General features: G+C 43.1%; 1 protein-coding gene across 1 annotated transcript in view; it reads left to right on the top strand.

Annotated features, from left to right (window-relative positions):
- rims2a (regulating synaptic membrane exocytosis 2a) overlaps window positions 1-17,512 on the top strand; it is a 131,951-nt gene that overhangs the window by 26,763 nt on the left and 87,676 nt on the right. The window contains exon 4 of the mRNA XM_029503736.1: window positions 9,345-9,637. Coding sequence (XP_029359596.1) covers window positions 9,345-9,637 — 293 coding nt within the window. The remainder of the gene's footprint in view (window positions 1-9,344; window positions 9,638-17,512) is intronic.

The following is a 17,512-nucleotide window of genomic DNA, read 5'->3' as shown; positions in this document are numbered from 1 at the left end:
GGCTGGCAATGGCTGGTGAAAGGACGTTGGCAGAGAAGGCTGTGGGATGTGCCTCCAAGCCCTTGTGGTGTCCTGACCTCCTGGCGCTCGAGGACGAGTCTCCATACAGACCATGGATACTGATGCAGTGTTGTTCCAAAGTGAATATTAAAAACACAAATGTTGTTATATAAAAGCAGACCGGCTGTGGACACGGAGTTACAGCTGGAAACCGCAGAGGCTTATACAGGAAAAGGAAACATTTGAACCAAGTCGACAGGAAAATATGTTCTTCTGTGGCTGTCATATTTAAAATATTTACATTTTAATTAATTACAGATATCAACCTCAGAATGAGTTGAAATTCCATACATTTCTTATGTGTAGACTTGTCCATAAGATGTGAGCAGAGGGAGTGTTTGTGGCAGCACATAGACATATATTGACAGGGTCAGTGTGAGGAGTGGAGATCCAGCATTGGAATGAACAGCAGGAAGAAGAACTGTGTGAATGGAGGTGGGCTAGTTCACCGGTAACAGACATCTTAGGGATCTCAGGGCTGACAGGGCAACATTTGGAGCCAGCAGGGGTTAGCAGGGTTTGAGTTTTAGCTCAGACCAGATGAAAGATTATTTAAAGTTGGGTGAAAAAATGAAGTGCAGGTTAACCATGTGAGAAACTCTGAGCAGTTTGCAAGTGACCTGATGTCAGCATAGGTGGCGTGGGTTGTCATCTGCTATTACCTTTTTTTGAAGGTTTATGTGGGCATCCTGTGAAAGAGCAGAATTTAAGTAAGTGGATTGTTCTGGTTCTGTGAATGTTGCTTAATGCGAACCACTCATTACCAGCCAAGAGAGAGTACTGCACAGATTTGTGATACAGCAACCACAGTAGTCCACCAGGACTATTGTGATATCGATTGCCAATTGTTTATGTGATCATGCTTGTTGCAGAAACTACAGACTGCATTGTGGTGGATCTCACCTCAGCTTGTGTGTCAGTGAAAAGAGGCAGCGGCGGTGAAATGTCTTCTTTTTCCATCCGTCTACTCTCTCCCTCTCTCCCAGATGGTGACAGCAGTTGCGAGAGAGATCTTGTTCTGAGTAACACCATTGAATATTTACAAGTCTCTATGTCTGGGACAGCTAGCAGCGCTATGGCGCCCTAGAATATGATATAGATGGGCTGAGAGTTAAACAGCTGGTAAGGGGATGTAAATTTGGAATGATGGAGGACTCTACTCAGCAGCTCCGTCAGAACACCCCATAATGCTCCTGATAGTCATTGGTCTTTGTGTCTTATCACAATAAGCTTAATAATAGATAGGAAAGCACTGATAAAACAGCTGTGTTGATAACAATCACTGCTCATTAATCGGGCACGGTGGCTTAACCTCTACTGTAGGTACGTGAAGTACACAGTTGCTTTTTGGGTGTAAAAATATGAAATGTCTGTGTGTCAGTACTTGTAACTGCGGAGCGCACAAACATTTCCTCTGATGTGGCTTCAAAAGGGCCTCAGGAATCAACAGTCTCTGGGGAGGAAGTCATTTGTGCCTAAGGCATCTCTTGAAGAACTTATATGTGTTGCTTGGCACCCTCAACATTTCTGCTGTAAAGCAGAGGGAGAGGAATGCAATTCAAGTTTAAAGAGCATTTTAGTGATTAGCATGTTGCTGCAGTGAATAAGGTAGAGTGGTGAGTCCCTTAACAGCAACACAGAAAGACAGAAATATTTTCACTTAATATGGGTTTTCAAAATAAAAATTGCCCACATACCTTAATAACTAACTAACTAGCTCTTATTAACTAACTGTCCTGTTGCGGTGTTACCTTGAAGAGCTATGAACTGCATGTGACACAACAGTTTATTTCTGTTGATATCAGTGGTGTTTACAACAATTTCTTTTGGCACAATGAAATGAAATGTGTTCCAGTGTTTTGGTGGTGAAGAAAAATTACACTTTTTTTTTTCAGCTTCTTAAAGGGCTGGAATTTGTGGCAGACATTATTTGCCTCTCTGCTGCAGAGATTGAAAACATGTCTGTCTGTGTGAAGTCTGCGTTTTGCTCGTTTTTGTATTATGGACTGAAAAATTAATCCAAATGACAAAATGGCAGAGTTTAATATCCAGATTACAAATAGCATTTTTTTTTCCTTTTTTGGGAGCAAAGTGTGTCACAGAACATCATCAGCCTGGCCGACATTATTTATCCAAACGTCATTTTTATATTTTTTCTTTTTAGTAAAAATGAAATGTAGTCTATAGTGTATAGCATGTAGTTATAGCATGTCCATATGTTTTATTCCTTTATTCTCATATACATTTATCCCCCGCACGCAGCACAGCGTCCTGGCCTCTGGTCTCGTCCTGCAGTTATCTGATGATGGCGATGACATGAGCTGTCGCTGTCGGATTGATAATCGAGAGTAGTTACATGACGAAGTGTGGTCGTTAATGTTCACACGGTGAAAGCTGCACCAAACAGTCTAACCGCGTTTCTCCGTCCATCTGCCCATTGGACGGCGGGCGGGCGGAGGGGGGGGGGGGGGGGGGGGGGGGCAGCAGAGCTGGGACGCTCCGCATATGCAATGAGGTCTCATCAAACTCAAGCAGGGCTCCGAGTCTCCGTTCCAGATCAACTAATACAGCGGCGACGCGAAACAACGTGATTTGACGCGTTATTGCTCACATGTTTTCTTCCCTGAAGACCTACTGACATTGAGGCTGGGGTTGGTTGCGAGCTTTCGTGGTTCCGTTGAAACGATTCAGGACTAATTCATCATTAAAAAAAAAAAAAAAAGAAGAGACAAGTCGTCTCTGGACTGTGGCGGAAAGAGAGAAGAAGACTTGGCGTGCAGGGCTCGGATGTGCTCAGTGAGGTCTCCAGTGTAACCTTCACGGTCCTCCCGGCCGCTGCTGGCCGCAGGGCACACTGCTGTCCGGCCCCGGAGCTGTCCGCGGTGCTGAAGGTCGGAGCGGCCCCCCCCCCCCCCCCGCCCCCCCGGTCTCGGGAGAAGGAGCTGCGGACAGCCGTCGCTACAGGATCAGGGCTTACTGTCGGAGATCTTTCTGCACGGAAACACCGATTTCCCTCAGTGGCACCATGGGTAAGCCGAGAGAGCGTCAGGCTGTGACTGCAGCGCGTTTTTTTTTCCCCTCCTTCCCTCATTTTGTTTTTCAAAAAATGGGACCATGTCAGCTCTACCGGCGAGACGTCCTGCTGTATTTCTTTTCAGAAAAATCAGTCAGAGTGGCACATTTCCGTCGTGTTATTTTTTTCAATGCAGCATTTTCTTTTCTTTTTTCTTTCTTTTTTTCTTTTCTTTTTTTTTTCTTTTCTTTTTTTTTTTTGCAACCCCCAAATTTCGCGAGTTCGACTCTTGTTGGTCCAGAAATGTAGCATGTTAATAAACTGTAGGTCGGAGTGAGGTTGAAGAACAGGAGATGGAGAGAAAGAGCGAGAGAGAGGAGGGGGTGGGGATGGGGGGGTCTGACAGCCATTTCCATGTACAACCACATTTTGGATCTCAACAGTATTTCTCTGAACTTCAAACAAGGAACATAAATATTCATCAAGTCTATTATTATGACTGGCGCACACACTAAAATTAGAAGCTCATTAAAATGTAATTTACCACGTGCACCCAGTGTTTGAGCATGTGAATGTAGGCCTCCCCTTTCATTCTCATTGGCAGCTTAACGAAGCCCACCAAATGCCCTGTGAACTTTTAATTCTAGAGAACTGCATCAAAAGCTTAATTCCACAAACAGAATTAATGGAATTTATTTATATTGTTTATTTGGTTTATGAAAAACCCCATCAGCCAGCTATGATGTAGAAAGCAAGGTTAGAGGAAAATCAGTGCTTGGACATAAATGTTTAAATGTTAAAAAAAAACAACAAAAAAGTTTTACCTGTCTTCATATCCAATATTCAATGGCCTGCACGTGCATAGTAATTTCTCTCATCGCAGCCCATTACACTGAGTGTCATTACCTTATTGATGTCTGTGTGCACCATCTGGACTCAGTCCAGACTATGATGTTCTGTGGACCACTTCACTTCCTGAACAACTAGCCTTTAATGGGTGGTTCAGCTGACCTCAGTTCAGGTGAAGGAGAGAAACAGCGAGGTAATATGATACATCACATGCTGCAACATCAATATTGCAGCATGTGCCATCTCTAGGTTTTACTTCAGCTCTTTTTGTAGCAGTTATTTTTCTGGCATCTTTGCCTTCACTAGACAGCTGATATGAGGCAGGGCTAGAGAAAAAGATATGAAATATTCCCCAGATGGGAGCAAAGTATGGAAGTCATACTTACATTGGCTGCGGGAAGTCCACGTGATTTGTTATAAGCCAAATGAATTTAATGCGGCACCAATGACAATCACTAAAGGCCCTCCATAAATTTCAAAGAGCCCTCTTTTAATCAGGGGAAGTAATTTAGCACATATATTACATGCACAGTTATGAATGAATGAACGAATGCAAAAATGTCAATGATTTAATTTAACATCAGCACTAGCTTTCTATTTGAGTACACTATGATGTGCCTGTAAGGATACTGCTGATTCACTCTGGAGCCTCTGTTAAGTAATGCTGTAGTGCAGTTTAACGGCCACAAGAGAGAGCTCAATGCGCTCTCTTACTGCAAGTGCAGCTGGTTCGTGTGTGTGCGGGACTTCTCCAAGAAAATTTTGAATGGAGCACGCAAAAAGGGAACATGCAGAGGACATTACTGAAGCATATATATTAATCTGTATAGTTGCGCATAGTGTACTGTATGTGTAAGCAGAAGGGCAAATCTATTCACCCCAAAAAAATCTCAATTGCTGCATATTTGAGTGGGAGACTGGCCCTCATCATAAATGTCTCCTACCCTTCCATGACATCCTTGGGTGGTATAGTTCTCCCTGTTGTCACCTTCCTAAGCACACAACATTTTTTCAGATGATATTTTTGGGTATCAGTGAAAACAGCCCCAGTCCGAGGAGAAAGTATTAGAAAGGAAATTATTTATTGATCCCAAGGCACTGGGTGTTTGTTTCCCTTTAATTCAGTGCCTCTGTAAACAGCCTATAGCACATTTAATAGAGTATATATCTTCCAGGTCTTTGCGACGCCTGATAGAGTTTTTAGCCTTCTATTTTTAGCTGCAGGTTCAATGGCTGTGATATGTGGAACCAGAAGGAGAAATGGCCCTGCCTGAGGGCTACAGACTCAAACCCCCTTCCTGTGCTCAGCTGTGAAGAGTTTAGCCGAAGGAATGTGTGTATGTGTGCATGTGGATAGAATTGGGCAGAAGTCAAAGCAAGCATACCTCTGCCTGTTCGAGCTACCTGGCCTGTGAGTGTATCGTTGTGCAGACATGCATCTGTTGGGCAGTGGATGTGGTCTTTTAGGGAATGAAGTGAATTAGTGGTTCTCTCTAATGCAGCTGGAACTCTCACTGTTTTTGAACCAGAAAGTTAGTAGCCTCATGCTGTGTGATGTCTCTGTCAAAGTGACTAAAGACGGAGTAGAGATGTGGTGAAATAAACATTTCTATTACTGTGAGTATTGGCATAAAACATGAGGAGCGTTTTCATTCATTTACAGTTATCTCTATGTCCAACATAGTCCTTTAATATAGAGCCATATATTGTTAAATTCTTATTTCAACATACATGTTGTTTGGGTCCACTCATCATCCTCAGTTTAAGTTATTCATTTCCAATCTAGAAAATGTTGGTGCTCATATAACACTCCTCTTTATCAGCTGATAAAAGTCTCATGCAGCTCTTTAGTAGCCCTGTGGATAATCTCTAACATGGACTGTTGCTCAAAACAGTCTATTTTACAGTTCACGTAATGCTTGGAACATACTGGCGTTTAGCTCGACACTGACGCTTTGCCCTTACTTTTGTTCTTCTGGCCTGATATACTGTATAAACATCCATTCTGATTCTGACTCTGTTCCAAAGTGCAAATCAAATCCAAGTATTGATGTCTGAGGGTTCAGTACGCTTAACATTTACTGGACCCATGCATGTATTTATTAGCCAGTTTTGTTTTGGTTTTTTTTTTTTGGCATACTAATATGCTATTAGATATTCAGCAATGAGATAATAGCTCAGGGCTGGGAACGTTGTTAATTATTATTGGCAGACTGGAGTGGTGTGCACCAACTGACTTTATGTTGATTAATTAAAGAATTTATTTTATGTTGTAAGAACCCATCTTGTGGAAAGATTGTGTTTCTCCTTCATGCACAAATAATAGACATGCTATGTTTACCAAAATTTATGTCATATTAATTAATAATTAATTTCTATACATGACTATAGAAATAATGATTGCAGATCAAACTTTGTTCATTTTTTCAGGACAAAAAAAGCCCTAAACATTCAAGTGGAAATCGTTCCTATACATTGTTGAAGCAACTCAGATTTATTCTGTACTGCACCTTCGTTTTCACGCCACCTTTTCTTGTGTGGACCCATCCTTTTTCTTGTGTGACGTCCAATACATGCGTAACAGGCCTGGCCCTTTTTTCTTTTTTTTTTGTTGTTGTTGTTTGTCTTTCCAGTTCTCTGCTCTTTACTGCCCTGTTTATTTTTGATCAAACTTTGGCAGGAATTGGTGGCAAAATTTGTTTGTTAATTAGTACAGGATGGATGATCGACATGGCAACTGAGGCTACTTTTACACCTCTCTGTGTTCGGTCATTTCTATGCCACATTCTATTGGATGTTAGCTTGTTTCTCTCTCGTTCATGTGGAGTACCTGTAGCCTCTCCAACCTAAAGTCAACAGAAATACTTGAGATTGCCCTCTACATATGAAGATTGCTTTTGAGTGAAACTAATTTGAATGTATAAATCAATTGAATCCAAATTTTTATGTGATCTCATTACATGCATGCAACTTCCAGGTGAGGGAAGTGATGTGTGGTGATTAGCAGGAAAACTGGCCTTGGTGGATCCCGGGTCTTAGCTGATGACTCATGGTTCACTGCAGAGCTCTCACCATGACCCCAGTTAAAGAGGCAGTTGTGGCCTTCCTGGCTACACTCCCCTGGGACACATAAAGCACAATTTGTTGCCTCCCTGCCTCCATTGTGTGTCTGCACACTTATAGCCCATCTGTAACATTGATAGCTGGTCATAAATGCTTCATGTGTCAATATCCCATAGTCCAGTACATGGTGCCTGCGGTATGACTGCTCAGGCTTTTTTGCAGTACAGTTGAAAGATTTGAAAATTCATTCCTGTTAAAGCTGCTTTAGGATGAATCACTTCCTCATCCTGTGCCCAGGTGATTTGCTGCTGTTTGCTGCTCTCGCTCTCTCTAAAAACAAAGGAAACAACTCCTTATCTGAGTTGCTTTTGCTATATTTGGACATTTCCACAGTACTCATAGCAGAGGGGACAGGTGAAAAACAGCAATGGCCGGCCTGTCCAGTGAAATATCTACCTAATGGTTCAAAATCAAAAAGTAATCAAAAAGTGTCAACCATTGTTGTCTTCCACAGCTTAGGCAGCTTTTAGATGTGTTGCCGTGGTTAAAAAAGATAAGGACTGGCCAGACAGCACATGGCCATATTGGTTTTAAAATTCCAGTGAAAATAAAAGATGGTTTGAAGGATTTGAATTGCAGATTGTGTGTGTGCTTCATCTGTGAATGTTTGCACATACTGTATGTTCACTGCTGATTCCAAATGCCAATTTTATCTTATTATATCTTCCTAGTTACCTCACACACACCCCAAGAGAACGAGTCTGCAGGTTTTCTAAATCCCTCCAAGGTTTTGTGTGTCCACAAGCCAACCAGTGAGAAAATCCCAATTTCAATGACAAAATTTGATTTTTCAATGACATTCCATCCACAAACAGACAGTTTGATGATTGAGCTAGACACTACAGTCTACTTGAGTTCTGTTATTTTCTTCCACTTCACCTACACACCCCATAAAAATAAAAAAATGTGTTTGTATGCTAGTGCAAAGACTCCACATGTGATGCTAAAGGTTGCAGACGCCTTTGATCCCTTGGTGGGTTCTTCCACAGTTGCTGCTCTGTATCACCCCGTGCTTAGGGTTCTGCCTGCCACTGAGATAAGCAGTTATGGTTTCTGCTATGAATTCAAATCCAGCCTTTGAACCACTGCAGGCAACAACTGTGCAGACCAGCACAGTATAAGCATGTTCTGTTAATCTAGAAAGAACATATCAGTCAATTTTTATTTGATTCAAGGCTTACCGGAAAAAAAGAATTGTGAGCCACAAACTGACTGAGGGTGGGTGAGGCAGCATTCACAACCCGCTCACACTAATAACAGTAATGCACTGACTCAGCACTCAGACTGTGTTGGTGGTGCATGGGAGTGGGGTGAAGTAGCTCTTGGCTGCCCCTCTGGCCGTCTGGCCTGTCAATCATTTGGCAAGCTCTTAGTCCTCTCAGAAACTATTAGCTATCACATTAAGTTGTTCACCATTAACCAAGAAGGTGTGGTCACCTGGAGCAGACATGTCTACACAAGATGAACTCTAGCATGTGGGGTGTGTGTACAGTGATCAGGCCTCCTGTCTGCCTCTGGATTTATGGGGCCACTGTGGTGAGATGGCTGCTGGAGCTGCAGTGTGGAGCAGATAGGCGCACAGTGTCACCAAGCAGTAGGAAGCTCTGTCTCTCCAGACCATGCAGAGCAGGACAGAAGGGAGAGCTTGCATTTCCTTTCCATTTATTTTATCAAAGTGCATTAACCACAATTGCATGACCTCTACTTCCTGTAGCATCATTAGGTGACTAATCTCCACAATCAGTACTCATGAGGGCTCTGCATTGTTGCAGTTTGGTAGCCGGATACAGCAATTGAATGTGCAGTTGCACTTTGGACTCACGGATGGGAAATATATGATAATAATAATAATAATAACAATAATAATAATAATAATAATAATAATAATAATAATAATAATAATAATAATAATAATAATAATAATAATAATAATAATAATAATAATAATAATAAAGTGATACCTTTATTGATGTCAAAGGCTGCTGTATGTGTACCACTTTTCATCATTCACCTCATCAACATGAACTCTCACTGAATATTATGAACAGTGTAACTGTGGGGTGAAAAGTCCAAATTTGAATTTGCTCTATGTTTTTTCCTCAATTAAAAGTAGCTGAAAATGTCATATTTTGGATGTGAAAAAAATTTCAGAGCGCTGACATGCCTCACAGTTATGGGACAGCTTTGCACTACCCAAACACACAAATCACTCCATTACAGCCCATTGTAGGTTGTATAAGACAAGCTTTTCAATTTTTCCATTCCAAACCATTAAAATCTCCTTTTCTCTCATCTACAGGTTATGTGGGTATGCAACTTGTGCCGAAAACAACAAGAAATCCTCACCAAATCCGGGGCGTGGTTCTACAGCTCGGGGCCTGGTCAGGTGCGGGGTGTGTTTGAGGGCGGGCCACAGGGGAAGAAGGCCAAACTGCAGGACCCGTCTCTGTACCCCTACCAGGGAGCCTCAGGGGACTTGACACCAGCGTCAGACAGAAGCAGACCTCACAGTGGGCACCTGCCCAGACAGGGGTCCCTTGACAACGGTTCGGGGCTGAGGTACTTGGGACCAGGCGACACACCCATAGACAGGTCAGTTCAATGTGTAGAAAATAAATAAAAGATATCCCTACTATGCGCACATTACAATTGTTTGTATTGTTATGCAAAGAGTAGATTGTGTGATGAGGGAATAATTGATGCAACTTAATGTCGGGGCACGGGCATAACTGCTGAAGAGCCCTTTTAACATTAGCACTGATCTATGTGACCATTGAGTTGGTAGTGCAGAAAAGTGATTCAAGCTTCGCATAAAAGCAGCGTCTCCTCGAAAACCAGTCAAGGCCCCATATAACACTGCTTGTACATGGAGCCCCTGAGAGCAATAAAGAAGACAGAGACACAGACACTGTATGTGGCACTAACTCAGCAATTCCACAACAGTCATCCACCCACTCGCCCCCTCTCTCTCTTCTTCATACACATACAGAACAACAGAACATATGAACACACGTGGCTGTAAGCCAGGCTCAGCCGCCATGGGGTGCTGGCAGGTGAAGGGTGCCCGGGCGACTTTCTACCATCTCTTCCTTTAAAAGATATTCAATTATTTTAAAACTTGCCATTAGGATGTTTGCAAGCCATTTGAGACACAACAGAGCTTTAAAATTGAGATGATTTAAGAGTAGAAAAAGCAAATGTGGGCCTCATTATGATGCAGAACATTGTGTTCCACTTGTCATATACAACAAATGCGCCCTCTGAATGGAACACTCTCAGATGCTGGCAACATGGACATGATGTGCTTGTGAATCCTATATGTTGCTTATTTCTTGGTTCTGGTGTAAAGTAAGGTAGTTACTTTGATGTCCACATGGGGGCTCAATCCTGTTTTTACCTCTAAAGGAAAGAAGAAGAGCTTATATGGAAAATCTACATGCATCGAAATTTATCTTTACAGCAGGAAACAGAGGGGAGCCATTTAAAAAAAATCACTTTGCTCCTGTCCTTGTTTGCTCCTTCTCTTTTGTAATATAACTCTGTAACAATATAGTATTCTTAAATTGGTTTACGCTCATATGTGGACATTTACAGCCCATTTTACCTAGCATGTCTACAATTGTCTCCAGGTTTGGACTAAACAGCTTTGACAGAAATGGGAAAGAGAAATGGCAAAGGTCATACTGGTAGTGGCTGGATGAGAACGTGCTCCTATTTCTCTCTTGTGCTACAGTAAGACTGTAAGATCAGATTTTGTTTTTATTTTTTGTCCTTGTCTCTCTGCTGGTCGTCCATGCCCACAACACCAGACTCCCCAATGGGATGCAAGACAATGTGTTCCATGTGTTTTGCCAGTGGTGAACAAACCCATTGAGTGGCATGGATCCAAAGGGAGGAGGGCACCCCGCGAGCCCTGACTCACATACGTATGAAGTGTATACATTCAGACCATTCAGAGTTATGTGCAGTAGGAACATACGTTCAATTTGACAGCACCACTATTGGGTGTGTTTTATCTCTATCCTGACATTACATAGGTTATATGGTGGGCTGCATACAAAATTGTTTCGTGTAGGGACTAACTGGCATGCACAAGCTTATGTCCAGAGTGTGTTTGTAGACACACAAATTCTGTCATTTCCGCCTTGTATTTACTTGTAGATACAAGCAGGACAAATGGGAAGTTCCAACTCTTCTTGAACATATTTGTTTGAGGTACCTGATATTTTATACTCCCACATCTGCCCATTAACTACCTCTGGTTAGTGTGGCTTTGTGTTGGCATGCTTTCTAGAGTGTAGTGAAAATATTGTGCAAACATGAAAAACAACCACAGACGAAATGTTTTAACTCCAAAAATGTAAAGACATGTTTTACCCCAACCAGGTAAAGATTTGTTCTCGGCTGAATCTTCTACTCATTATGAGTCAATATTCTGAAACTGAACAGCAAAGAGCAGAGCCTCTTCTGCAATTATGCTTACAATCTGCAAGTATAATAAAATAATCAGTACTGTAAACCTTTAAGAATAGTGCAGGGTAATGTGCTTTGTGACTATGTGCAACTGTAATACATTAACCAGCTTTCTTTTTTAAGGTACTTTTAATAGATGATCAGAATGACTATGGACCAGTCTATAGATCAGACTGTCTTCAGTCAGTCAGTTAGTCACTTTCTTCTCCAGTCCAGGCCCTCCCACTGTAAATTAATCGATTCATTGATTACATGGCTGCCGAGGTGGCTATAGGTGGTACCAGGGAAGGATTGTTGCTTTGCCATTGCCCACATTTGCAGTGCCACAACAGGAAACTGGCTGTCTGAGAATTTACAGGATAATGCAGATGATGGATCACAGAGAGTACATAAATAGCACTCCCACTGCATAAGCACCAAAGCCCACTTTCATTAATCTTAAAGAATGTTTAAATTAACTCCTGGATGTGTTCTGCTGAAGAAAGGAGGGGGGGAAGCTGACAGTCTATTTATAAGGAGAAATAACTTGGGAAGGCTCCTAATTTATCTTGGTCTCGGCAGTGTCATTTGAATGAACACACAGATATGCTGGGACAGCTGCAGTGTTGGGTGAGGCTGATGAAACAAAGATTACACTGGATTGGAACATAGTCACTGGTGATTTTTTTTTTTTTTTTCTGATTCTGCATTTTTATTGAACACAGTCAACGAGACAAGGGAAAAGCGAGGGCTGCCAAAAAAGTTAGAGGAAGAAGCAGAGCAGGTTCTTTATCATCCTCCCCAGTTGAGTACAGTGTAGCTTTAGCATAGTTTGCTTCATTATTGTTTAGACTAACCTAGTCTGCCTCAGGTCAGCCATATGTGTTACTCAGTTAGGCCCTAAACTATGCATTTATTCAACAGCCAAGAATACAATCAGCAGTCCACGTCAAAATAAAAAAAAAATTATATTTATCCTTTGGTCATCATTCCTATTATTTGAGGTAATGTTTCACTTACACACTATTATGCTCGGTTGATGCTGCAACGCTCGATGAACATAAGGCCCATAGCCCTAATCCAAACATGAGTGGTCAGTGAAAGCTTTCTCAAAGTGAGCACATAGCTGAACTGTTCATTTGAACTGTAATTCCCATTGTAAAACTACATGCATGTACATCCACAGTAAACTGGGTTAATCATACCTGAGCAAGAACTTAAACTTTACAGAAAAGCTATTTGATGTCTCTAGCAGACAGCTGGGGTTGTGGCATTAGTAATCTGTTTTGTGTTTACTTTAAAGTAAGTGGTTTATAATTTGATTAGCATGTGAACTTATTAGAATTGGTCTTGTGTGCTCAGCCGTAAAGCTGGTGTCAGCAGCTACTTACATCCCCAGATGTCAGCAATAGATACTGTTCAATAAAGACATTGAGATGTGTGTTGGGAGGAAAAGCACATGGCTGGATTCCATCAATAGGAAGGCTTTTTCACCACCATCACACTGTCATGGCTCACTGGTACACAGTAATGTTAATACGCTTCTTCTAATATGTCAAGTTTTAACATCTACTGTATGGCTGAAGCATTTGCAAAGTAACATATTGTTGCTGATGTGATGACACACACGACAACCTAAACAAAAATCAGAATCCAGTTAATGTTTAATCCAACATGTCATTTCTCATGTAGAGGGTTTTTTTTTTTTTTTTATCAGATTAGGGACAAGATTCACCTGCTGTTTCTGACCATAACATCTAATTAACAAAGGAAACCAGAACATTTCAAAACAGCTCAGAGTTGAAATGTTTCCATAATCCACTGTTCACAGAAAAGTGATCAAATGTTCCAGGAACCCTTTGTACCTGTGCTCTATGGTTCCATGCAGGGGCTCTGGCTGAGTAAGATGGAGAAGCATTAATAAAATAAATAAGTAATCCCTTTGGGAAACCCCCTTTTATGTGTGCCCTTTCCTCGCAGACAGACACGCGCCCTTTCAGAGGTATTAGGACTGTCCTGCCTTATTACCGATGAGGAGCTGATGCTCTGAGGACAGATATGGGATATAAGAGGGGAAAAAAAACCCTGACGACAGCATCGCCTTTCTACACTATATTCTACTGTGATCTATCTGCAGCTGTGCGCGTCCCAAAGAGTGCATGATCGAAGATGGAGAGATATGGCAAAGAGTGCGCACGATTGCAGCCCCCTCGTGTGTGTGTGTGGGTGGGTTAGTGGGGTGTGTGTATTTGTGTGTTTGTGTGTGCTAGCGCGAGTGTATTCTCTTCATAGGCGACTGGAAATATGAGTTGAATGTGAGGCAGCAGCTGATGCGCCGGTAAACGATGCTGCTGCTGCTGCTGCTGGCTGCCGTATAGGATGCTCCTCCGCTCCTTCTCTCCTTCGCCTCTTTCTGCACACCGAGAAGAGATTTTTGCCACAGCGAGAGGGAGAAAAGGCACGTTACCGGCACCGGCACTACCTCCCTTTTCTCGCTTCAGGTCCAAAGCAATATGACTGAAGGATCCCGCCCGGAATGCGTCTTATTTAAGGACACTTTTTACCAGGAGCGGCAGCAGGAATATGGAACTTGATCGGCGCCTTTTCCGCCTTTAATGCGCCCCCGGGAGATAATAATAACAAAATACTGAGGAGGTGTATATGTGCGGAGGGGGGCGTCCAGAGAGAGCGCAGGCTTTGGGATGTATGGTTGGTGAAAGGAAAAGGGTTGATCACTTACTGAGGATAAAAGAAAACGGAGGGGAAAATGCAGTTTGAGACATTGCGTCAGTTCTGTAGCTCGGTTTTATCACATTTCAACGGGGCTTTCTCGGCGCCTCAGAACATTTTACAGACGGAGCTGTTCGAGCAGGCGTTGAGCAACATCGGGTGAGTGATTCCTTTGAGAAGAAATGCCCTGATTTATGAGGAAGGGCTTCCCCGTTGGTATGTCAAACGGGTTTGGGGTGTGTGTGTGTTTGGGGAGGGGGGGGGGTGCATTTATCGATCGGCAGCCAGCCTGCGTAATAACAACCTACAGTACAGCCTCGTACCGTTGCTGCTGCAGATATTTCCTGGCTGGATGATGGGGCCGATCGGTGATGATGCTGACGCCGCCGCCGGCGCCGCTGCTGCCGCGGTTTGCCGCGTGCGCGCACGCGTGAACCGCGCTTGGATGTTAGTGAAGAGGGCTCGGAGGAGGGGCGGTGGTGGGTCGCTGGGGTGGCTAAAATGATACCGTGCAGGTGTGACAGTGCCGTGCACGTAGCCGAGTATGCATGTGAGCGCGTGTGCGTGCGCCCCACGGCGCACCGCTGCTGCGGCATGTGTACGCTGGCCGTGCCGCCGCTGCTGCTGCTGCTGAGACTGAGTGCAGAAGGGGAAGACGGGGGGGCTAAAGGCACATTTTACAAGAGTCCAGGGTTGGAGAGGGGAGGGGAGGAGGGACCACCCCCGACACACCCACACACCCACGCATCTATACATCAATACACACACAGCAAGGCTGCCTACACACACGCCATTATGTTCCAAGTGATGGTATAGCTGTAGGCTAACAGGTATGAGTGACAGATAAAATTATCTCATCTGCAGAGAAGCATGAATAAGCATATGAGCATATTACATCCACAAAGATTACAGGGTGACAATTAGGCTATTTTCCATATTGGAAAGAAATGCCTGGCTTTTAGCAACTTTGTGACTGCTATTTTCACATGTGAAAAAAGTGCCTGTGCGGTGTGTTGAGACAGAGAGAAGTTTGATCTTACTTAGATGCATTGGAGCATATTATGATTCGTCTGCTAAATGCTCTGTTCCCCTGTGGAGATTCCCCTGGTCATCTGGCTAGGCATGGCTGTTAGACACATTATGCAGACTGCAGAAGGGCTCCAAACTTGCAAACAGACCCGTCCTCCTGCAGCCGCAGGGCTCAGAGAACGTGCAGGCCTCTCTCCTTTCTTGGTATAGATGCACGCACCGTATCTCCACACCATGCACCGTCTGTCTCCGGGGACTGCAAGTATTTTCTTCTTGTCCCCCACCCTACCGTCAGAAATAATTTACAGCATTGCTGGGCTCTCTGCCACCTCACATTACATGGCCAGAACACTCAGCCACTTGAAGTGCTGTGCAGGGGGCTCTGTGCCTGGAATCTGTGATCCAGCAATCATCACATCTGACTGATTAAATTGAACTTATTTTCCATCACTACCCTTTTTTCATCTTGGCAAAACCCTTCAGTAGAAAAAGTCTCTGAATAGTAGCTGATGACAGGACTCAACTTGTCTTTTTTAGTGCTCAATCATCGTAGTTGGCTAATTGCAAAGTAAATGATAGAAAGTCCTCATGTGAGCGGTTTCAGAGAGCTGCTGGGATGATGTTTTTTGCAGTTGGGAAGTTTGAGTCACCATCGCTCCCCCTGGGAAAAAACTGGGATTTTTCTGTTTTCTTTTACATGATTGCAGAAAATGAGATGCGTGCTGAATTTAAATTTTACTTGAAGTAAAAAGGCTATAAGTTACAGCATGGTGGCATAGTTGTTATTGCTGGTGCCTCACATGAGAGGGTCGTGGGTTCGGTTCCAGGCCTGGGGCCTTTCTGTGTGGAGTCTGCACGTTCTACCCGTTCCTCTGTGTGCTCTATCTTCCTCCCACAGTCCAAAGACATGCACATCTTGGTTGATTGGTGACTTTAACATTTCCCTTAGGTGTTAGTGGTTGTTTGTATTAGACTGGCAAACTTTCCAGGAACATTAGCTGGGATTGGCTCCAGCACCCCCCGCTACTTTGATAGATAAGCGGCAGAAAATGAAAGAGAAGTTAATATTACATATAACAAATATTTGCAGGTGTTTGAGTATAAACACAACAAGGCTTTGAAATCTACCAAGAAGCACAGTATTTTCTGATTAATGTTGCAGAATAAATATGAAAATGTCTTCACCACAGACCTTACTATAGACATCCAACCAAAAACCCATTCAAATACACCTCTGACTTTGGGATGAGAGAACTGCAACTTATGTCAGCTCTCATTCCTGCAGCACTCTTTAGTCTTCCATTCCTAAGGGGCTTGTATTTGCCTACTTGCCCACTATTTTCTGGGTTTTTAATGTAGCTGTCAGGCACACAAGAATTGCACAAGTCTGCAAACCAGCAGTGTGTGTTGTTATCAGTAGCTAGCCAGGTAGGCTATTCGTTCGATCGAGGCTGTTTGTGGGTGAGTCTGTTTCCCTCTGGCTCTCTCTATTTCTTTCTTGCCCAGGCCAGGCCTGCTAATGGGTTGTATGCTTTTAGATCCATCTTCCATGTATTATGCATGTGTGCGTCAGCAGAGGTCCTAATGGGGTGTGGGGATCTGTTCTTAGAAGGCCTGAATGGTTTTGAATTGACTGGTCACTACATTTAAACTGCAACCATGCTCACGTCCTCCACTCCAATCTCTCTCTCACACACGTACACCGCACATCTTCCATCGCATCACACCCCCACTGCAGCAGCTCTTTGAGCTTGCTTCCCTGAAATGCTTGTGACCAAGGTGTGTCTGTTGTGAGACAGTTGTATGAAGCCATAGAAGAGATATTAAGTTTGTATTAAACATCTCGCTGGCTTTTCCCACACAAACCCTTTGCAAAGCCCATGACACAGTATAAGTGGGATATGAATAAAAATATCCAGATTAACACAATGTATTGGAGACAGCTCTGTGTTTCAAAGCTAGTAGGTTTAAACCTACATTCCCATATTGCTGCTGTTTAGTGATTCCAAATGGGCCACAGAATCTTGGGTGTGATTTTAGTTAGTCGTTTTCGTACTCACAGCTGTTTACTTCATCCCGCAGCTTCTTATATTGTCCTCCTGCAGTGAGAGTTTTTTTGTAGCTGTGCACTTCTTCATTTTATGTCTTATGTGTTTAGTAAAACATGTACATATAGGAAGAAAACAACCTCATCCCGACCAAAGTCCCTTCTACACTGAGGGCTTCTATGAAGCGGAAGCCCCTTTGCTTTCTCCC

This window comes from Echeneis naucrates, chromosome 6, assembly GCF_900963305.1.
Source record: "Echeneis naucrates chromosome 6, fEcheNa1.1, whole genome shotgun sequence".
Taxonomy (NCBI): Eukaryota; Metazoa; Chordata; class Actinopteri; order Carangiformes; family Echeneidae; genus Echeneis; species Echeneis naucrates.
This window is presented reverse-complemented; position numbering and strand designations above follow the sequence as displayed.